This window comes from Mustela nigripes, chromosome 11 (assembly GCF_022355385.1).
Source record: "Mustela nigripes isolate SB6536 chromosome 11, MUSNIG.SB6536, whole genome shotgun sequence".
Taxonomy (NCBI): Eukaryota; Metazoa; Chordata; class Mammalia; order Carnivora; family Mustelidae; genus Mustela; species Mustela nigripes.
This window is the reverse complement of record NC_081567.1, coordinates 6617912-6642549: the sequence shown is the minus strand read 5'-3', so window position 1 is coordinate 6642549 and position 24638 is coordinate 6617912. Positions and strand designations below refer to the sequence as shown.

General features: G+C 39.4%; 1 protein-coding gene across 1 annotated transcript in view; it reads right to left on the bottom strand.

The window, feature by feature from the left end:
- LOC132027276 (cytochrome P450 3A12-like) overlaps positions 1–19319 on the bottom strand; it is a 24691-nt gene extending 5372 nt beyond the window's left edge. Inside the window, exons 1-4 of the mRNA XM_059416027.1 lie at positions 19160–19319; positions 16526–16619; positions 15268–15320; positions 6518–6617 (exon numbers count right to left, since the gene is read on the bottom strand). Coding sequence (XP_059272010.1) covers positions 6518–6617; positions 15268–15320; positions 16526–16619; positions 19160–19230 — 318 coding nt within the window. The 5' untranslated portion in view covers positions 19231–19319. The remainder of the gene's footprint in view (positions 1–6517; positions 6618–15267; positions 15321–16525; positions 16620–19159) is intronic.
- Positions 19320–24638: the final 5319 nt, after the last annotated feature.

The window sequence follows — 24638 nt, the reverse complement described above, 5'->3', positions numbered from 1 at the left end:
ACATGGATGGAACTAGAGCGTATCATGCTTAGCGAAATAAGTCAAGCTTAAGTGTATAAGATATTCTATGTAAGCCTCCTAGTAACTGCAAAGCAAAAACCTAGAGTATATTCAGAAAAGATAAAGAGGAAAAAATCAAAGCATACCACTATAACAAAAACCATGAAATTACAAAGGAAGACAAGAAGAAGGAACGACTGATCTATGAAACACTTGGATTACTGACCTAATCATGCCAAATCTTTACCTATCAATGATTACTTTAAATGTCAATGTAACAGAATAGGAAATCCAGAAATGGACCCACAACTATATAATCAGTTAATCTTCAACAAATCAGGAAACAATGTCCAATAGAAAGAAGACAGTGTCTTCAACAAATGGTGCTAGGAAAACTGGACAGCCACATGCAGAAGAATAAAACTGGATCACTTTTTCACACCATATAAAAAATTAGTTCAAAATGGATAAAAGATCCAAATATGAGACAGGAAACCATCAAAATTCCAGAGGAGAACATAGGCAGAAACCTCTTTGACCTCAGCCATAGCAACTTTTTACTAGACACATTGCTGGATACAAGGGAAACAAAAGCCAAAATGAACTATTGGGACTTCATCAAGATGAAAATCTTCTGCATAGTGAAGGAAAAAATTGACAAAACTAAAAGGCAGTCTATGGAATGGGAGAAGATATTTGCAAATAACATATATGATAAAGGGCTAGTATCCAAAAACTATAAAGAACTTATCAAACGCAACACCCAAAAAACAAATGATCTGGTTAAGAAATGGGCAGAAGATATGAATAGACAAATCAAATCCATTATGAGACATCACTTCACACTTCTCAGAATGTCTAAAAGTAACAACTCTGTAAAGAAAAGATGCTGGTGAGGATGTAGAGAAAGGGGAATTTGCACTGTTGGTGGAAATGTAAACTGGTGCCATCATGCTGGAAAACAGTATGGAGGTTCCTAAGGAGTTAAAAATACAACTACCCTATGACCTGACAATTATACTACTAGGTATTTACCCATAGGATAAAAAAATACATATTCAAAAAAATACATGCATCCCAATGTTTATAGCAGCATTATCAACATTAGGCAAACTATGGATTGAGCACAAATATATCCATAGACTGATGAATAGATAAAGAAGATGTGAGATCTATCTATATCTATATCTATATCTATATCTATATCTATATCTATCTATATCTATATCTATGTGTGTGCTATATATACATATATATGTATGTGTATATACACACACATATATATATATTCCACTATATATATAATGGAATACTATTTAGCCACCAAAAAGAAAGAAATCTTGCTATTTGCAACAATGTGAATGAAGCAAAAAGAGTGTGAAACAAGTGAAACAAGTCAGTCAGAGAAAGACTAATACCATATGGTTTCACTCTATATGGAATTTAAGGAAGAAAACAGAAGAAAATTTAAGAAGGGGGTAAAAAGGGGGTTTCAAGAAAGAAACAAACCATAAGAGACTCTTAATGATAGAGAATAAACTTAGGGGTGATGGAGGGAGGTGGGTGGGGAATGGGCTAGACGGGTGATAAGCATTAAGGAGGGCACCTGTGATGAGCACTGGGTATTGTATGTAAGTGATGAATCACTGAATTGTACTTCTAAAGCCAATATTGCATTGTATGTTAACTAACTGGAATTTAAAGATAGATAGATAAATAAATAAATATATGTAAATGGAGGGATAAATAGAGAATATGGAATATTGCTCAGTCTTAAAAAGGAAGGAAATCTTGTCATTTCCAAGCATGGATGAACTTAGATAACATGGACAACAGCCTAGGAGCACTACACCAGACACAGAAGGACAGGTGTCTCATGATTTCATTTATAAGTGGAATCTAGAAAAATAAAGTCAAGCTTAGTAACAGAGGGAAAATTGTAGCTATCAGAGGCTGAAGAAGAGGGCAAAAGGCAGATGGTAATAAAATGCTACAAACTTTCCATTTTAAGATGAGTAAGTTCTGGAGACAACATACTACACAGTGATTATAATTATTAATACTGTACAGTGTAAGTAGATCTTACACATTCTTAATATACATGCACACCCACATACAAAGTAACTGGATGGTGATAGATATGTTACTATATTTCATTTGTCATAATCACTCTATAAGTGAAAACATCACATTTAAATATACAGTTTTCATTGTAAAAATGTATACATAAATTGATAAATGGCAAAAGATTGAATATTTTGCCTTAACATCAGGAAGAAAGCAAAAATGTTCACTCTCACTACTCTTAGTCGACATCATAATAGATCTCCTAGCTAATGCAATAAGACAAAGCAAAGAAATGAAGGCATACAGATTGGAAGGATAAAATAGGAGTGTCCCTATTTCAGGTGATATAATTGTCAATGTAGAAAATCTTGAGGAATATAAAAAGAACACTTCTGCATCTAATAAATGAGCTAAGCTAGGTTATAGGAAATATCAACACCAAAACTCAACCATATTTCTACATAATGAATATGTGAAAACATATTAAGAACACAGTAACAATTATAATCACACAAAGAAGGTGAAACATTTGAGATGTGTGTTGAACAAAATATGTGTTCCTACACTGAGAACTTAATGTTGGTGAAAAAATTTAAAGAAAACCTAAATAAACACATATTGTGTTCATGCATTAAAATACATGACTTAGTAAAGATAGAAATTTTTCACAAATGATTGATAAGTTTAAATCATGTCTTAAAAAAAATCCCAGCTAGGGGCACCTGGGTGGCTCAGTGGGTTAAAGCCTCTGCCTTCAGTTCAGGTCATGATCCCAGGGTCCTGGGATTGAGCCCAGCATCAGGCTCTCTGCTCAGCAGGGAGCCTGCTTCCCCCTCGCTCTCTCTGTGCTGCTCTCCCTACTTGTGATCTCTCTCTCTCTGTCAAAGAAATAAATAAAATCTTAAAAAAAAAAGTCCCAGTGAGGGTGTGGCACAAAAACAATGAATACTGTTATGCTGAAAAGAATTTTAAAAAAATAAATAAAAGAAAATCCCAGCGAATATTATGTAAACATAGATTAGCTAATTATAAATTTGTATGGAAAGGCAAAGGAGCTAAAATACCTAAAACAATTCCAATGAAAAATAAAATGGGAGGAATTACTGCTTGTGATGCTGAGACTTACTATATGGCTGCAGTGATCAAGAGAGTCTGGTATTGGTGGAGGGAGAGATACAGAGATCAATGAACAGAACAAAGTATGAGAAATAGACACACACATATGCCCAACTCAATTTTTTCCCTGGTACAAAAGCGATTCAATGGAGGAAGTATAGCCTTTTCACAAATGGTGCTGGAACAATTAGACATCCATTGGCCAAAAACAAGGATCTTTGAATTAAATTTCACACCTCCCAATTAACACTAAAAATTGACTCAAAATGGATCACAGACTTAAATGTGAAACATAAAATTAAATAAGATTTATATTATAGATGTAAAACATAAAACAATATAAAAATATATACTTAAATGTAAAACATAAAATAAACTACTTTGAGAAAATCCTGGGAATGTAGGGCTAGATAAAGATTTTTCAAAATTGAGGCCAAACTCATAACCCATAAAAGGAAAAAAAAAAGTTAAATTGGCCTTATCAAAATAAAATATGTTTGCTCTCAACTTCATAAAATCTATATATGAAAAGCCCACAGTGAATATCATTCTCAATGGGGAAAAACTGACAGACTTCTCTTTGAGATAAGGAACATGACAAGGATGTCCAGTCTTGCCACTGTTGTTCAACATAGTACTGGAAATCCTAGCAACAGCAATCAGAAAACAAAAAGAAATAAAAGGTATTCAAATATGCAAAGAAGAAGTCAAACTTTCTCTCTTCACAGATGACATGATACTCTATATAGAAAGCCCAAAAATTCCACCCCCAAACTACAAGACCTCATACAGCAATTTAGTAATGTGGCAGGATACAAAGTTAATGTTCAGAAATCAGTTGCTTTCTTATATACTAATAATGAAAACACAGAAAGGGAAATTAGAGAATCAATTCCATTTACTATAGCACCAAAAACCATAAGATACCTGGGAATAAACCTAACCAAAGAGGTAAAGGATCTGTACTTGAGAGGTTATAGAACACTCATGAAAGAAATTGAAGAAGACAAAAAAGATGGAAAAGCATTCCATGCTCATGGATTGGAAGAATAAACATTGTTAAAATGTCTATACTGCCTAGAGCAATCTATACTTTCAATGCCATCATCCTGATCAAAATTCCACAGACATTTTTCAAAATGCTGGAACAAACAATCTTAAAATTTGTATAGAACCAGAAAAGACCCCGAATTGTTAAGGAAATGTTGAAAAAGAAAAATAAAACTGGCGGCATCACATTGCCTGATTTCAAGCTTTACTACAAAGCTGTGATCACCAAGACATCATGGTACTGGCACAAAAACAGACACATAGACCAGTAGAGCAGAGTAGAGTCCAGATATCGACCACAAGCCAATGGTCAAATAATCTTTGACAAAGCAGGAAAAAATATTTAGTGGATAAAAGACAGTCTCTTCAATAACTGGTGCTGGAAAAATTAGACACCTATGTATAGAAGAATGAAACCTGACCATTCTCTTACATCATATACAAAGATAAACTCAACATGGATAAAAGACCTAAATCTATCAAAATCCTAGAGGAGAACATAGGCACTAAACTCTTCAACATCAGCCACAGCAACTTCTTTAAAGACATGTCTCCAAAGACAAATGAAACAAAAGCAAAAATGAACTTTTGGGACTTCATCAAGATAAAATGCTTCTGCACAGCAAAGAAACAGCCAACAAAACAAAGAGGCAACCCACGGAATGGGAGAAGGTATTCATTCACAAATGACACTGCAGACAAAGGGCTGATATCTAAGACCTATAAAGACCTCCTCAAACTCAACACTCAAAAAAACAGATAATCATATCAAAAAATGGGCAGAAGACATGAACAGACACTTCTCCAATGAAGACATGCAAATGGCCATCAGACACATGAAAATATGTTCATCATCACTAGTCATCAGGGAGATTCAAATTAAAACCACATTGAGATACCACCTTCCACCAGTTAGAATGGCCAAAATTAGCAAGACAGGAAACAACATGTGTTGGAGGGGATGTGGAGAAAGGGGAACCCTCTTACTGTTGGTGGGAATGCAAGTTGGTGCAGCCTCTTTGGAGAACAGTGTGGAGATTCCTCAAGAAATTAAAAATAGAACTTCCTTATGACCCTGCCATTGCACTCCTGGGTATTCACCCCAAAGATACAGATGTAGTGGAAAGAAGGGCCAATGTTTATAGCAGCAATGGCCACGGTCGCCAAACTGTGGAAAGAACCAAGATGCCCTTCAACAGACGACTGGATAAGGAAGATGTGGTCCATATACACTATGGAGTATTATGCCTCCATCAGAAAGGACAAATACCCAACTTTTGTAGCAACATGGCTGGGACTGGAAGAGATTATGCTGAATGAAATCAGTCAAGCAGAGAGAATCAATTATCATATGGTTTCACTTATTTGTGGAGCATAACGAATAGCATGGAGGACATGGGGAGTTAGAGAGGAGAAGGGAGTTGGGGGAAATTGGAAGGGGAGGTGAACCATGAGAGACTATGACTCTGAAAAACAATCTGAGGGGTTTGAAGTGGCAGGGGGGTGGGAGGTTGGGGGAACTAGGTGGTGTATATTAAGGAGGGCATGTATTGCATGGAGCACTGGGTGTGGCACAAAAACAATGAATACTGTTATGCTGAAAATAAATAAAAAATAAAATTTAAAAAAAAAACAGATAATCATGTCAAAAAATGGGTAGAAGACATGAACAGACACTTCTCCAAAGAAGATATACAAATGGGTAACAGATACATGCCCATCATCATTAACCATCAGGGAGATTCAAATCAAATACTAGGTGTGGGGCATAAACAATGAATCTTGGAACACTGAAAAAATAAATTAAATTAAAAAAATTAAACCAGGGAAAAAAATTTTTGTTCTGCTGAAGACCCTGATACAACAAAAAGACAAGCCATACACCGTGCCTACAAAAGAATAGTAAGTGGGAGACTTTTGCTGATGGAACAACTCTGTAATGTGATTTGGGTGGTGGGTGCACAAATCCACATGAAAGATAAATGCTCAGAAAGCAACACACACACACACACACACATACACATACACACACAAATGAGTGCACATAAAAACATTGAAACCTGAATAAGTTCTGTGGCTGGAACCAAAGTCAATTTCCAATTCCATACTATATATAGCTTTGCAGGATATTAGGGGAAAAAGCTTGAAGACCATACAACATGGGAACTCCTGTGACAACTTCCTGTGAATCTATAATTGTGTCAAAATGAAAGTTTTATAAATAAGTAAGTAGATAAATAAATAAATATATATATATATAAATTTAAAATAACTCCATGCCTACCCGCCGGTTTGTGAAGACAGAATAACATTCTTTCACCAGTACTGTTTTGATCATGTCTGGATCCATGATAGCCAACACAGGCTGTTGCCCATCGTAAAACCTGTTTTAGGAAAACAGAACTGATTACATTTAACATGTCAGATTCTGTAGCTGCAGCTATGCCTGGAAGCCCAAACTTTCATCCTGATGTTATATAATCTAAAATCTGTCATCATGATTAGAAATAACATTAGGGGAAAAAAAGGAATAACATTAGAATATTTATCAGCTCTAGGTAATGTGTACGTGTGTACTTCCTGGACCATTTTCCATAATTTTTTGCATGTTTAGAGTATTTCAAGTATTTTTATGTGTCCAGACATTTCAAGTAATTTTTATATATTATCAAGAAGAAACTTAGGCTAGTGAATACCTGAAGGCAAGCAAATTATCAAGAAACAAAAAAATAGGGAGAGACCACCCACTTAGTTATGAAAAATTATAATTTTAAAGAAATTCCTGTTTCAGTCTCAGAAGTTTATGTTTCTGGGAATGCATCCATTTCTTCCAGATTGCTTAACTTATTGGCTTATAACTGTTGATAATAATTTCTGGTGAATGTTTCTATTTCCTTGGTGTTTGTCGTGATCTCTCCCCTTTCATTCATAATTTTATTAATTTGGTCTTCTCTCTTCTCTTCTGCATTAGTTTGGCCAGTGGTTTATTGATCTTATTGATTCTTTCAAAGAACCATCTTCCAGTTTCATTGATGTGTTCTGCTTATCTCTAGTTTCTAACTCTTTGATCTCTGCTCTAATCTTTTTTTTTTTTTTAAGATTTTATTTATTGGGGCGCCTGGGTGGCTCAGTGGGTTAAAGCCTCTGCCTTCGGCTGGGGTCATGATCCCAGGGTCCTGGGATCGAGCCCCGCATGGGGCTTTCTGCTCGGCGGGGAGCTTGCTTCCTCCTCTCTCTCTGCCTGCCTCTCCTGCCTATGTGTGATCACTGTCTGTCAAATAAATAAATAAAATCTTTTTAAAAAAAGATAAAAATTTTATTTATTTATTTGACAGAGATCACAAGTAGGCAGAGAGACAGGCAGAGAGAGGGGGGGAAGCAGGCTCCCTGCTGAGCAGAGAGCCCAATGTGGGGCTCCATCTCAGGACCCTGGGATCATGACCCAAGCCGAAGGCAGAGGCTTTAACCCACTGAGCCCCCCAGGCGCCCTTCTAATATTTTTTAAATTTTTTTATTTCTTTTTTTTGATAGTTTTTAAAATTTAAAAAAAAATTTTCAAAATTTATTTTCAGCATAACAGAATTCATTGTTTTTTATTCTAGGTTTTTTATTCTAGGTATTGTTTTTTTATTTTAATGTAATTATTACAAATATATATTTTAAATAATTCAGAAGATTTGTACATCTTGGACTGAATTACATTCTATTTTTTTTAATTTTTTATTTTTTCAGTGTAACAGTATTCATTATTTTTTCACCACACCCAGTGCTTCATGCAATCCGTGCCCTCTCCAATACCCACCACCTGGTTTCCCCAACCTCCCACACCCGCCCCTTCAAAACCGTCAGATTGTTTTTCAGAGTCCATAGTCTCTCATGGTTCACCTCCCCTTCCAATTACCCTCAACTCCCTTCTTTTTTTTTTTTAATTAATTAATTTATTTATTTTCAGTGTAACAGTATTCATTATTTTTGCACCACACCCAGTGCTCCATGCAATCCGTGCCCTCTTCAATACCCACCACCTGGTTCCCCCAACCTCCCACACCCACCCCTTCAAAACTATCAAATTGTTTCCCAGAGTCCATAGTTTCTCATGGTTCACCTCCCCTTTCAATTTCCCTCAACTCCCTTCTCTCCATCTCCCCTTGTCCTCCATGCTATTTGTTATGCTCCACAAATAAGTGAAACCATATGATAATTGATTCTCTCTGCTTGACTGATTTCACTCAGCATAATCTCTTCCAGTCCCGTCCATGTTGCTACAAAAGTTGGGTATTCATCCTTTCTGATGGAGGCATAATACTCCATAGTGTATATGGACCACATCTTCCTTATCCAGTCATCCGATGAAGGGCATCTTGGTTCTTTCCACAGTTTGGTGACCGTGGCCATTGCTGCTATAAACATTGGGATGCATATGGCCCTTCTTTCCACTACATCTGTATCTTTGGGGTAAATACCTAATAGTGCAATGGCAGGGTCATAGGGAAGTTCTATTTTTAATTTCTTGAGGAATCTCCACACTGTTCTCCAAAGTGGCTGCACCAACTTGCATTCCCACCAACAGTGTAAGAGGGTTCCCCTTTCTCCACATCCTCTCCAATACATGTTGTTTCCTGTCTTGCTAATTTTGGCCATTCTAACTGGTGTAAGGTGATATCTTAATGTGGTTTTAATTTGAATCTCCCTGATGGCTAGTGATGATGAACATTTTTTTTAAAGATTTTATTTATTTATTTGACAGAGAGAAATCACAAGTAGTCGGAGAGGCAGGCAGAGAGAGAGAGATGGAAGCAGGCTCCCTGCTGAGCAGAGAGCCCGATGCGGGACTCGATCCCAGGACCCTGAGATCATGACCTGAGCCAAAGTCAGCGGCTTAACCCACTGAGCCACCCAGGCGCCCCAATGATGATGAACATTTTTTTATGTGTCTGATAGCCATTTGCATGTCTTCATTGGAGAAGTGTCTGTTCATATCTTTTGCCCATTTTTTTTTATGATTGTCTGTTTTGTGTGTGTTGAGTTTCAGGAGTTCTTTATAGATACTGGATATCAACCTTTTGTCTGTACTGTCATTTGCAAATATCTTCTCCCATTCCGTGGGTTGCCTCTTTTGTTTTCTTGACTATTTCCTTTGCTGTGCAGAAGCTTTTGATCTTGATGAAGTCACAAAAGTTCATTTTCGCGTTTGTTTCCTTTGCCTTTGGAGACATATCTTGAAAGAAGTTGCTGTGGCTGATATTGAAGAGGTTACTGCCTATGTTCTCCTCTAGGATTCTGATGGATTCCTGTCTCACGTTGAGGTCTTTTATCCATTTTGAGTTTATCTTTGTGTATGGTATAAGAGAATGGTCGATTTTCATTCTTCTGCCTATAGCTGTCCAGTTTTCCCAGCACCATTTATTGAAGAGACTGTCTTTTTTCCACTGTATATTTTTTCCTGTTTTGTCAAAGATTATTTGACCATAGAGTTGAGGGTCCATACCTGGGCTCTCTACTCTGTTCCACTGGTCTATGTGTCTGTTTTTATGCCAGTATCATGCTGTCTTGGTGATCACAGCTTTGTAGTAAAGCTTGAAATCAGGTAATGTGATGCCCCCAGTTTTATTTTTGTTTTTTCAACATTTCCTTAGTGATTCGGGGTCTCTTCTGATTCCATAAAAATTTTTGGATTATTTGCTCCAGCTCTTTGAAAAATACTGGTGGAATTTTGATCAGAATGGCTTTAAAATTATAGATTGCTCTAGGCAGTATAGACATTTTAACAATGTTTATTTTTCTGATCCAAGAGCATGGAATGGTCTTCCATCTTTTTGTGTCTTCTTCAATTTCTTTCATGAGTGTTCTGTAGTTCCTCAAGTACAGTTCCTTTACCTCTTTGGTTAGGTTTATTCCCAGGTATCTTATGCTCTAATCTTGATTATTTCCCTTCTTGTGCATGGGGTTGGCTTACTTTGTTGTTGATTTTCCAGTTCTTTCATGTGTAAAGAGAGCTAGTGTATTCAGGATTTTTCAAATTTTTTGAGGGAGGCTTGGAAGGATATGTATTTCCCCCTTAGGGCCGTCTTTGCCATATCCCATAGGTTTTGGAATGATGTGTCTTCATTCTCATTGGTTTCCATGAATTGTTTAAGTTCTTCTTTGATTTCCTGATTGATCCAAACATTCTTGAGCTGGATGGTCTTTGGCTTCCAAGTGTTTGAATTCCTTCCAAACTTTTTCTTGTGGTTGAGTTTCAGTTTCAAAGCATTGTGGTCTGAGAATATGCAGGGAATAATATCAGTCTTTTGGTATTAGTGGAGCCCTGATTTGTGACCCAGGATATGGTCCATTCTGGAGAAAGTTCAATGTGCACTCGAGAAGAATGAGTATTCTGTTGTTTTAGGGTGGAATGTTCTGTGTATATCTGTGAGGTCCACCTGGTGCAATATATCATTCAAAGATCTTGTTTCTTTATTGACTTTCTGTTGGATGACCTGTTTATTACTGAGAATGGCATGTTAAGATCCCCTAAAATCAATATATTCATATCAGTGTGACTCTTTATTTTGATTAATAGTTGGCTTATGTAGTTGGCTGCTCCCATATTGGGGGGATAAATATTTACAGTTGTTAGATCTTCTTGGTGGATAGATCCTTTAAGAATGTGTAGTGTCCTTCTGTATCTCTGACTACCCTATGACCCTGAAATTTCACTATCGGGTATTTACCCCAAAGATACAGTGAAAAGTAGGGCCATATATACCCCAATGTTCATAGCAACAATGGCCACCACCACCAAAGTGTGGAAAGAGCCAAAATGCCCTTCAGCAGATGAATGGATAAAGAAGATGCAGTCCATATACAAAATGGAATATACACCTCCATCAGAAAGGATAAATACCCAACTTTTGGATCAACATGGACAGAACTGGAGGATATTATGCTGAGTGAAACAGGTCAAACAGAGAGAGTCAATTATATGGTTTCACTTACTTGTGGAGCATAAGGAATAACATGGAGAACATCAGGAGAAGGGAAGGAAAAGTGAATTGGGGAAAATCAGAGGGGGAGATGAAGCATGAGAGACTGTGGACCCTGAGAAACTAACTGAGGGCTTCGAAAGTGAGGGAAATGGGGGAATGGGTGAGCCTGGTGGTAGGTATTAAGGAGGGCATGTATTGCATGGAGCACTGGGTGTGGTGCATAAACAATGAATCTTGGAATACTGAAAAGATGAAATTAAATAAAAAAAAAAAAAGAAATTCCAAGCACCCAAAATGCATAAGAGAGAATATTAGATGAAAATTTTAGACACACTGATCACAAATATGTAAGCTGTCTGCAAATAAAAAAATCTTGAAATGCTCAAAGTGATGGTAGGATTATGAATAATTTCTTTGCCCTATTTTCTTTTTTTTTTTTTTAAAGATTTAATTTATTTATTTGACAGAGAGAGAGAGAGAGATCAAAAGTAGGCAGAGAGGCAGGAAGGGAAGCAGGCTCCCTGCTGAGCAGATAGCCTGATGCAGGGCTTAATACCAGGACCCTGGGATCATGACCTGAGCCAAAGGCAGAGGCTTTAACCCACTGAGCCACCCAGGTGCCCCTGCCTTATTTTCTAAAATCTCTTTCCTAGAACCATTTTTTGAAGATCTTATTTATTTATTTATTTGACATAGAAAGAGAGAGAGAAAGCCCACAAGCAGGGGGAGAGAGAGAGAGGGGGAGGGGAAGAAGCAGGCTCCCCACAGGACCCCAAGGTGATGGCCAACTTATATATAACCAACTGATTCACTCAGATGCCCCCTTTCCTAATTACATTTTATTTATTTATTTAAAAATTATCTTTTATTTATTTTCGGCATAACAGTATTCATTATTTTTTCACCACACCCAGTGCTCCATGAAATCCGTGCCCTCTATAATACCCAACACCTGGTACCCCAACCTCCCACCCACCCGCCAATTCAAACCCCTCAGATTGTTTTTTAGAGTCCATAGTCTCTCATGGTTCACCTCCCCTTCCAATTTCCCCCAACTCCCTTCTCTTCTCTAACTCCCCTAGTCCTCTATGCTATTCGTTATGCTCCACAAATAAGTGAAACCATATGATAATTGACTCTCTCTGCTTGACTTACTTCACTCAGCATAATCTCTTCCAGTCCGGTCCATGTTGCTACAAAAGTTGGGTATTCATCCTTTCTGATGGAGGCATAATACTCCATAGTGTATATGGACCACATCTTCCTTATCCATTCGTCTGTTGAAGGGCATCTTGGTTCTTTCCACAGTTGGGCCACCATGGCCATTGCTGCTATAAACATTGGGGTACAGATGGCCCTTCTTTTCACTACATCTGTATCTTTGGGGTAAATACCCAGTAGTGCAATTGCAGGGTCATAGGGAAGTTCTTTTTTTTAATTTCTTGAATCTCTACACTGTTCTCCAAAGAGGCTGCACCACCTTGTATTCCACCAACAGTGTAAGAGGGTTCCCCTTTCTCCACATCCCCTCCAACACATTCCTAATTACATTTTAAAGGAAATATTATCTTAACTATTAAAGAGAGGTTCTTGGTAACATAAAAGTTAGAAAAATTTGAAACAGGAGGGCAAAGAGAATAAATACAAAGGAACATGTATAATTCATTTTAGACATATTTCCTTTTCATTACTTGTATTTATTCTAATATGTGGGTCTCAAGTGTGAGTTTCTTGGGCTTCATGTAGGTGACATCCTGGAGCAACAGGGCATGCCCACTTTTGCACATCTCACACACAAAGTTGACTCTTTATATTTGATCCATCCCTATCTCGTGTGACCTCCTGATTGTCAATATGGCACATTAATGGGAATTGGTTGCCAGCACGAGGTTAACTTTAATCACATTGTCCTCTAACATTGTATTTTCCTCTATAACTCATTTGCATTTACTAGAACAAAATGAAAAATTTTCCACAAGTCCCCTATTCTTTCTTTGACATCACAGAGGAATTTCATAGTTTTGTTATCACATCTAAAAATGAATTGTTATGCTGAGTGAAATAAGTCAAGCAGAGAGAGTCAATTATCATATGGTTTCACTTATTTGTGGAGCATAACAAATATCATGGAGGACAAGGGGTGTTAGAGAGGAGAAGGGAGTTGGGGTAAATTGGAAGGGGAGGTGAATCATGAGAGACTCTGAAAAACAATCTGAGGAGTTTGAAGTGGCAGGGGGTGGGAGGCTGGGGTACCAGGTGGTGGGTATTATAGAGGGCATGTATTGCATGGAGCACTGGGTGTGGTGAAAAAATAATGAATACTGTTTTTCTGAAAATAAATTAATTTAATAAAAAAATTTAAAAAATAAAAATGAATTGTTGAACACTACACCAAAAACTAATGATGTACTATATGTTGGCTAGTTGAACTGAATATAAATAAACAAACAAATAAATAAATAAATAAATAAATAGGAGAATCAATGAACTAAATGCTATGCATCCCTAAAATGTATTCTAAAACTCAGAAGGTTTCAGTGGGAGTCATGTTCCTTTACTGTTGTAGCAGTGATAGAACTTAGTGAGGTGTCACGTAGGACAACTTTCCCATCAGCCTGATCATATTTTCCCTTGTCCCTTCATATTTGTTCAAAAACACCTGGATGGGGTGCCTGGGTGGCTCAGTGGGTTGAAGTCTCTGCCTTCAGCCTAGGTCATGATCTCAGGGTCCTGGGATGGAGCCTTGCATCAGGCTCTCTGCTTGGTGGGAAGCCTGCTTCCCTTCCTCTCTCTGCCTGCTTGTGATCTCTGTCAAATAAATAAATTAAATCTTTTTAAAAAACACCTGGATGGACAATGGACAGTGGTTTGGGGTAACCCTTTAGATTCATGATCCCACACAACAATAACATAGCTTCCTCTATCAGTTAATTTGAGATTCTTAGGACCCACCCCATATCCTCCAGATTTGGTGTTGCTGGAGCATGGAGCCCAAGAAGCTGCTGCATTTTTAACAAGCTCTCCCAGGTAGTTCTTATCCACAGTCAATCATGAGAACCATGTACTAAAGACAGAACTGGGCCCCACAGTGTAAATCTGGCTCCATCCAGAGCTAACCAGCACCAAATGTAGGAAGTGGTAGTGGAGCTGAACCAGTGGTGATCCAGAGATCTGGGTTCTTTCATCATGTTGCTTATGGGCCATGCAACTCAGAGTCCTATGGTTTCTGAGGACTTGACCAGAGAAGATAGAGAGGTGCAAAGAGGTACACTACTGGTTGTGAGCATCCCAGCACCATACTGTACCTCTTCCTCTACCTCACCAAACCCCTGGCAAAACTGAGTAGGACCATCTAATAAAAGCAGCTGAGGCCATACTACAAAATCACCAAGTCCATCACCCCACCAGGAAACACTGGGGCTTAAAATTTTCCTAAATCTTTTCAAGTCCATAGAATAAAGAAAAATTTGAATATTGAATACTTCTATTGAAAGAAAAATCTTAGCCTGATTTTTTTTTCACCATAATTAAGTAGGATTAATTCTTGGGTTGCAATTGTGGTTTAACCCATCACCTGGTTACCCCATCCTCCCACCTCTTTCCTTCTGTAATCTTCAGTTTGTTTCCTGGAGTCCAGAGTCTCTCATGGTTTGTCTCCCTCTCTGATTTCTTCCCATTTAGTTTTCCCTCCCTTCTCCTGTGGTCCTCTACTCTATTCCTTATGCTCCACATACAAGTGAAACCATATGATAATTGCCTTTCTCAGAAAATAAACTCCACCCTTATAGTGAAAGTAAGAAAAGGTGAGTAGAATTGATTTTCCATTGTGTTTACCCCAACTCTTCTTTCAAAAGGACATATTTAATCCAAAATATAAATAAAGAATACCCTCCAGGCCCAATCTGCATTTGGACCTGCGTACCTGGTAACACAGGGGGTCCCAGAAAGCAGAGGCTGAAGCTTTACTACAGTGGGTTGCATCCCAAGGGTTCTTGACTGAGACAATCCACACCATAGCGTCCTCATCATGACAAGTCTATCTACCGGAAATGTCCAGAATACTCACCCCCACATTCTTCCATACTTTCTAAAACATTTCTCATCAAAATCGCAAAAACCCTGCAAGAAGAAACAGAATGTATTACTAATCTAAATGTACAAAGCCCTACATCTAATGAGGACCAAAATGACTTAGATCACATGAAATGTGGTTTACTGTCTCTGACTGGCAGTTAGAGAGAAGCTCTTATTCACAAGTGACTTACCCAAAATAAAAGAAAACAGAGGAAATACTGAAACAGAATTTCAAGTCCATCTTGAATTATGTCCAAGTATTATAGATACTGAACAACTTACCCTATCTGTGAAGACTATATAACCTCTCTCTGTCTGATGTGTTTTTCTTATGCATGTGCTGTGTCTAAATCTCAGCACCCTCTGAATTATTACCTTCGGGGCCACATGGAAAGACTGAAGCTACTTGGGCACCTCCAGTTACATTAATTTCTTAATAATCTTGTCAAAATATCTCTTTTCTAGTGACATTATAAGGGCAGTTCTTCCTTTGTATGAAGAACAAAATACATACACCAACTCATTTGAAGCTTAAAATCTGAAATCAATACACACACACCATCTCACCTCAGTTATAGTCCCTCCTTGTTCAACTCACTCATAGGGTGCCTCCTCTGAAGGTTGAGAAGTAAAGCTGAGAGCTCCCCCTTCAACTTCTCAAATCCCAAGAGATTTCACCATTAGCAAAGGGAGAATTAGAGCCATGAAAATAACTGCAATTATTGGCCAGTTCTTGAAAGAATTCAAGTATGTGCAAATTCCCCAAAAGTGAATCTCGGGCTTCCCAACAAACTGAAGTTCTAGAGATATCCTGGGGGGAAAAAGACTATCCATAGCTTGTGCTATGAACAAAAAAGTCTGACTATAGCATACACAGCTTAATGGACAAGTAACATGGACACCTTTGCTGCTCTTCTCCTAATACCAAGTATAATTATGCCTTTTATGTGGGAATCTGCACCTGCCAGAAACAAAAGCCTCTTCATGAGGCTCATAAGCTAAAACATCAAGTCCTTTGCTGAATTAGCCAGAGAGCTGGGCTCCCCACTGGGGCAAACCCTGAGGCTCCTAACAACAGACAATAGAGGCCTGGGGTAGACTTGGCCATGTGCTGGGTGGGACCTATTACATCATTTCCGGAAAGTCAGGAAACCTAAGAATTACCTCCTGAGGGAGAATATTTTTACTATGGAACTAAAGTGGGATTTGCAACCTTAAGAAGCAAAAGAGGCAACTCAAGCAACACTCACATTTTGGTAGGCCAGAGTAGTTCCCAGAAAAGGGAGAGGTTTTGGCCCAGGAATTCCCAGCTTCTTAAAAAGTCCATGTGTGGAGGTCCCGTATCTATAAAGTGAAAGAGAAGGCCAGGTCACAGGGATGGTGTAATAAGTGCTAGGGCTGGCCAGTCACTGATGCAGAACTGCAACAAGCAAGGGAGGGAAATAACATGTAGGTGAGAAATAATAGCAGCAATTCCAACAGCAATAATTACATTCACTCATCATTTGCTTTACCACCTTCACTGCAAGACCCATAAAAAGTAAGGATGATTAGCTAAGAGTAGCTGAAAACATCATGGTCTCAATCCTGCAATGAAACTTGAGAATGAAATGCTGGAGAAATACTTCAGAAATACTTGAGAAACACTTGAGAACTCCTCAAAGGCTAATGCTGACTTCCTCCAGGAAATTCACTCATCCCTATTTAGTAAATGACTCTTCCATGATTTTGGAGATTCTCATTCTAGGTGGAAAGAGGAAAAATTATTTCTCTTCTCCAATGATGAGATTTTGCTTAATTGCACCTACTCAAGTAGGCTGGAGCCCACCAGCCTACTTATGAACTGAGGCTTACTGAGAGTCTAACATGAAAATGTTCATACAGTTGCTCAGAGACCTTTGTGCTTTTCCTTCCTTGTTGGCTCTGTAATGGTTGTGGATCTGGACCTTCTTAAATCTATATTTGTAGAGAGGCCTGGAGCAACAACAGTCTTATTTCTATACAATTAAAACTGTGTTCAAGGCTCTACTGACCTTACTGAAAAGTGAGATGCTTTCAGCTCCACCCAAGTCTATTGTCAGGCAGTCTGGTTCTCTTGTAGCACAGAGAAGGGGGACTGACCTGTGTGTGCCCTAAATGATACCATATGAAAGAATCAGTAAGAAACAATCTATTTCCAAGCCATTCTTCCCCTCATGGCATCTGGTCCTTCAACCTGAGATACTCACTGGCTCAGCACACTGTCAGGTATACTCATTTTTTGCAAGATGGTCACTCACAAAGAGTTAGTTTACCAACTCTGTGCATCAACTATCTCAAAAACCCACTACAGATGGTGCTTCCAATGGCAGGGCTACCTGCCATCATCTCTCATGTGTCCCACAATTGAGGGTTCTAGATTCTTGCAGTCCTTCCTCTTAGGCATCGCTGGGAGATGGCAGAGTGGTGGAAGAAGAGAGGTGGGGGAAGAGGCTGCCAGAAACCATTTTAACCATGAGCCTGCTAAGCCTACAAGGCTAACCCCATAGAGGCAAATAAGGAAAGTATGGTAGGTAGAAACGGCTCAGCAAGCCCTGAGGTGTTTTCAGCTAACTGATAGGGGGCCTTCCAAAATCCAGGTACCTCCAGTTGACAGCAGAATATGTATTATGCAACATAAAATGAGTAATGGTAAAATGTTCCAGAGATTGGGATTAAGACCTTGTCTCCTCTTCTTTGGAAGCTAGCCTTTAATGGAGTACAGCTTCTGAATGTTCTGTTCAAATCCAGAAAATATTATAGAAGAAACCCACAAAGTTGCATGAAAGGACATGTGCTTTAGGGACCCAGCAGAGACACCACAGGTCCACCTGGGTATTTGGATCCTTCCTCTACTACAGCTGGATGCATCAGTACCAATTGCAGAAGCCAGGGAGGCCTTGGTTAGTCCCACCTCCATTCCTTCTTTACCATCCCAACCACAACAAATCAGTTCCCGTTTCTGAACATTCAACATGCTACATGAAGCCAAGCAAGTAAGTGAATGTGTCAGCAACACCGGACCCAAGGAAAGATCTGATCTAGTGTCTAAACTCACATGGATCCATAAGAAGGCAGAGGGTGGACTGGATGAATTTTTCTGATTCTTTCCAGCTTTCCTCTTCTTGGTAGAGTCATGCTGGTGTTGGCACAAATGAAGGGGCTAAAAATAAAGCCACTCATTTTTATTGCTATTACATCGCATTCCATGCAGAGGGCATGTTCTATAGCTACTGACTTTTGGCCACACCAGTGTCTTCTAAGTCTACAGGGTGGTTTGTCTGGTGGTGACAGGATCCAGTGACAGCTCCACTGCCAGACAGACAACACATAATGTGGCTTACATGGTGGTCTTGTCTACTGGATTCAAGCAGATGAGATGCTAATCCTGTGGTCCCGTGATGACCTTCTGTAGGACCAGGATCAAGGAGTATCCCCAGAAGTATCTGAGGGAGGAATATTCTCCCTCTTCATCCCCAGTCATATCTGGATGCTTGTCACATCAGTACTGAATCACAGTCTCACTACTTACCTGTGCTGAAAGGTTAAAATTGTTGCTGGGTACATGTATTAAAAATACATGGTATTCCATCAGAAGATTATCTCCAGAAGCAAATAATGTCACTTAAACCCTCCTAGCTACAGAAATTGTAGTTGAGGTCTGGGTGGGGGGCACTCCTCAGGAGATCTGGTAAGGGTAATTATGACCCCTTAAGTGTGCCTAGCATTTCTGAAGTACCCAACACTATAGCAACTTCCCCATTGTTAACTCTTGATCCTCAAAACAGACAAGGAAAAGGGGGTGGATGCTGATTAGCAATCCAACTCAAAGGTTCTGGAGGCAATGAATCTGGACAGTTACTCACAGATAGAACAGAACCAGGATGGTAGCCACAAGAAGGCAGGTTTCCATGGAAAAGCTTGGAATCAGGTCCATGGCCACTTTTCCTCTGTGAATTCTCTCTGCTTCCGTTCAGCAGTGTTGTGCTAGTCTTTGCCGGCCTGTGTGTGCAGAGCTTCCCTTCCCACCAGCGGTGATTCAGTGAGGTTGGACTATATATACTGAAAAGGGGGTGGGGCTGGACTGCAGTCACTAGCACGCCCCCACCCCCCAACCAGCCATGAGTGTTGGCAAAGCTTTGTGGACACTCCCAGATTGACCTTTGAGTTAATATTCTGTCCAAAATCAGTAAACAACTCAGTCAGTGTTATTGGTAATTTCAAAGGTTACAGAAATTCAGGTAGTCACTGTCCTTAAATCTCTAACTTGCCCTTGTCACATGCCTGCCTCTACCTTTAAATACATGAAATCATTCAAATAAGCTTGGTCTGCATGTCTTTACCCATGAGGGTTCCTCTGCCTGGAAATGCCACCGGGGCCCTTCGAAGGAACAATTCATCCTTCAAACTCAGCTCTGACAGGATCCCCTGTGTTAGGGTCTTTCCTCACATGCTTCCTTTAACACATATAACCAACCTCCTCCTCCTCTGGGAAATTTCTACACCCCCAGCCCTAGTTCTATTATTATTGTCCTCTCCACCCTCTAGCCCCATTGTTGGGCTCCACACCTATTAGCCATAGATAGAGAGCTTCTCAAAGGTGAGTCTGAGTATTTGTCAACATTATGTCCCTAGTACCCTACACACCACTATATGCTCAGAGGGGCATTCAGAAAGGTGGTTGGAGTTGAGCTGGTAGGGGTGAAATTTCTGGGCTTCCTGTGTGTCCTTTCTGGATGGATTGTTGGTGACCAGACCACAAACCTGCTGGGAGAGATCTGAGAATATAGCATCTGGAAATTACACTGGCTTATTATCATCACTCTGACTATGATGATGTTCTGTGCCTGCATGGCCTGAGAAACTGTGGATTATGTGGCATACCTCAGGAATCACTGGAAAAATGGAGCCCTACAAAGAAAGAAGTGACTCCAACTTGAATATTAACAATGGATAGGCATGGGAAGGAGGAAGATGACCTTCAGATAAAGTAGAAGAGAAAGTTCTAGGAATTCTGAAATATTTCTGCTCCCTTTGGTGCCTTCACTGGGCACCATTTAATAGGGTCTTGAAATTATCCTTGTTTACAGAAGTAGAGACTGAGAATCAGTGACTGCAATGGGCTTTTCAACAGTCACTGATCACAAGAACAAATTGTAAATAAGTAAACATGAAGAGAGACTGAAAAGTCTTCTGAATTATGCAACACTGGTAATCAACATTTGCCCTTTCCTGATGAGGGTCATCAGAAAACTGAGACCCAAGACAACAAAAGCAAATTGGTTAAACTTCTGTTATACCTCCATGGGGACCCTGAACAACAGCTTTCTTATGTGTCTTCCTGAACGACAGACTATGCCTCACCTCAGCAGGGAAGACAGATACTAGTCCAGATGACAGTAAGGGTATTGTTGAGAGGGAACAGTCTTCCTGTGTTCCCGAGTACACAGAATACATGCAAACAAGGAAAGAATCAAGTCATATGATAATCTGGACAACTTAATTCTCTCACTTGAACACAAGCCTTTCTCATTTTACTTAGAAACCAAGCCTCTGTGGAATCTAAAGGATTTTCATCTTCCTCCAAAATTCATGCTTGGCTATGATGATTTCATAACTAATCCTAATACAAGCAACTGCCTGCCTTTGTCACCTCAGGGTTTCCTCCAGCTTGTTGGAATTTATCCCAGTCATTGCTGAGGACTAAAATGCAGCCAACACTGACCCAATGCAAATGGCCTTGTCTGCAAGGGGGAAATAATAGAGGTATGAGGTAGGCACCTCATCCTTCCCCAGAAGGGAATACCTGACATGAGGAAACTTGCATCCTCAGAGTTGTACAGAAGGTGTGAAGGAAGACACCATGTGTCAGCAGAACACCCCACACACCCCGTGGCTCTCATCTACTCTGTCCTGCACTATGCGCATTATGTACTTTCCATTCTCTGCTCTAATGCATGGGGTAGAAATATAACTAAGACTCAGACATGATTCTGGGTGAAGATAGAAGAATCTAACAGATAGTTCTGGTACAGTCTATCTGTAGAAAAGAAACCATGAGTCCTCCTCAACAGTAAAAGATTCATCTTCTTTCTCAGTCTTCCTAGATATTGGTCAAAATTGAATCTCAACTACCATTCAGGGAAGATGTAGGCTCAGATATCAGTATAGATGGACAGGTTGTCAGAACGTCAGTGATGCGACAAGCCCTGGCTGTCTAATAGTCCCATCCCTTTGTATTGTGAGCCCATATGGTGCCTCTTCCCAGAAGCTGGGCCTGATTTCTACTGACCAAGAAAACTGCTCATGGTAGGGGAGCCAGTGTTGTTCTGGAATGATTTGTGCATTACATTCAAATTTCACAGGCCACAATCTCAAGTGTACAAAAATGAAAGCAAGATTATGTGTCTGTTCCTAAGCTGTCAAGCTCCCATTCTTTTCAGTAAGGCCAAACTTGATCTTGCCAATTCTGGATAACCAGTGGTATCTAAGTGTTGGTGGCTGGGCCTTGTGGTTGGTGTGGCAGTGGTGAGCTAAGTGACAAGTCCGTGGACATTCCTGCCATTGGAGGAGGTGGGCCCCTCTCCCACTGTCATTCAGGATTGCTTGGCTTTTATATCTGCTGCATTCAGTCCACAGCCAAACACTAAATATTAAAAAGTCAAAATCCTCTCATATTTCCAATTGGAGGGGGAGGTGAACCACGAGAGACTCTGGACTCTGAAAAACAATCTGAGGGTTTTGAAGGGGCAGTGGGGGTGGGAGGTTGTGGGAACCAGGTGGTGGGTATTAGAGAGGGCACGGACTACATGGAGCACTGGGTGTGGTGCAAAAACAATGAATACTGCTATGCTGGAAAAAAAATAAATTTAAAAAATAAATTCCAATTAGTTAAAAAAAAAAGTCAAAATCCTTGCCTTATGAACTTGACACTCTAAGGGATGAGAGACACTAAACAAATAACCACACAACTATCAAGCTATAAATCAAAACCTGCTATAAAGTAATGGTATTTGGTTTATCTGTTGACTTTGCCCAGCCAGATACCTAATCCTCACAGGCCCTTTAGAAACGTTCCCTGAATGTGAACTCAGAAACAGTTCAACTTTTATCCATTTCAAGTTTATCTTTGTGTACAGTGTAAGAGAATTGTCGAGTTTCTATCTTCTACATATAGCTGTCCAATTTTCCCAGCACCATTTATTGAAGAGACTGTCTTTTTTCCACTGTATATTTTTTCCTGCTTTGTCGAAGATTATTTTACCATAGAGTTGAGGGTCCATATCTGGGCTCTCTACTCTGTTCCACTGGTCTATGTGTCTGTTTTTATGCCAGTACCATGCTGTCTTGGTGATCACAGCTTTGTAGTAAAGCTTGAAATCAGGTAGCGTGATGCCCCCAGTTTTATTTTTGCTTTTCAACATTTCCTTAGCAATTCATGGTCTCTTCTGATTCCATACAAATTTTAGGATTATTTGCTCCAGCTCTTTGAAAAATACTGGTGGAATTTTAATCAGAATGGCATTGAAAGTATAGATTGCTCTAGGCAGTATAGACATTTTAACAATGTTTATTCTACCAATCCAAGAGCATGGAATGGTCTTCCATCTTTTTGTGTCTTCTTCAATTTCTTTCATGAGTGCTTTGTAGTTCCTTGAGTACAGATCCTTTACCTCTTTGGTTAGGTTTATTCCCAGGTATCTTATGGTTCTTGGTGCTATAGTAAATGAAATCGATTCTCTAATTTCCCTTTCTGTATTGTCATTGTTAGTGTATAAGAAAGCCACTGATTTGTGTACATTGACTTTGTATCCTGCCACATTACTGAATTGCTGTATGAGTTCTAGTAGTTTGGGGGTGGAGTCTTTTGGGTTTTCCATATAAAGTATCATGTCATCTGTGAAGAGAGAGAGTTTGTCTTCTTCATTGCCAATTTGGATACCTTTTATTTCTCTTTGTTGTCTGATTGCTGCTTCTAGGACTTCTAATACTATGTTGAACAAGAGTGGTGAGAGTGGGCAGCCTTGTTGTGTTCCTGATCTCAACGGGAAGTCTGAGCTTTTTCCCATTGAGGATGATATTTGCTGTGGGTTTTTCATAGACAGATTTTATGAAGTTCAAGAATGTTCCTTCTATCCCTATACTTTGAAGCATTTTAATGAGAAATGGATGCTGGATTTTGTCAAATGCTTTTTCTGTATCAGTTGAGAGGACCATGTGGTTCTTCTCTCTTCTCTTATTGATTTGCTCTATCACATTGATTGACTTGCGAATGTTGAACCATCCTTGTAGCCCAGGGATGAATCCCACCTGGTCATGGTGGATAATCTTTTTAATGTGGTTTTGGATCCTATTTACTAGGATCTTGTTAAGAATCTTAGCATCCATATTCATCAGTGATATTCAACGTGAGACAGGAATCCATCAGAATCCTAGAGGAGAACATAGGCAGTAGCCTCTTCAATATCAGCCACAGCAACTTCTTTCAAGATATGTCTCCAAAGGCAAAGGAAACAAAAGCAAAAATGAACTTTTGGGACTTCATCAAGATCAAAAGTTTCTGCACAGCAAAGGAAATAGTCAACAAAACAAAGAGGCAACCCATGGAATGGGAGAAGATATTTGCAAATGACAGTATAGAGAGAAGGCTGATATCCAGGATCTATAAAGAACTCCTCAAACTCAAAACACACAAAATAGATAATCATGTCCAAAAATGGGCAGAAGACATGAACAGACACTTCTCCATAGAAGACATACAGATGGCTATCAGACACATGAAAAAATGTTCATCATCACACTAGCCATCAGGGAGATTCAAATTAAAACCACAGTGAGATACCACCTGACATCAGGTAGAATGGCCAAAATTAGCAAGACAGGAAACAACATGTGTTGGAGAGGATGTGGAGAAAGGGGAACCCTCTTACACTGTTGGTGGGAATGCAAGTTGGTGCAGCCAGTTTGGAGAACAGTATGGAGATTCCTCAAGAAATTAAAAATAGAACTTCCCTATGACCCTGCAATTGCACTACTGGGTATTTACCCCAAAGATACAGATGTAGTGAAAAGAAGGGCCATCTGTACCCCAATGTTTATAGCAGCAATGGCCACGGTCGCCAAACTGTGGAAAGAACCAAGATGCCCTTCAACGGATGAATGGATAAGGAAGATGTGGTCCATATACACTATGGAGTATGATGCCTCCATCAGAAAGGACAAATACCCAACTTTTGTAGCAACATGGATGGGACTGGAAGAGATTATGCTGAGTGAAATAAGTCAAGCAGAGAGAGTCAATTATCATATGGTTTCACTTATTTGTGGAGCATAACAAATAGCATG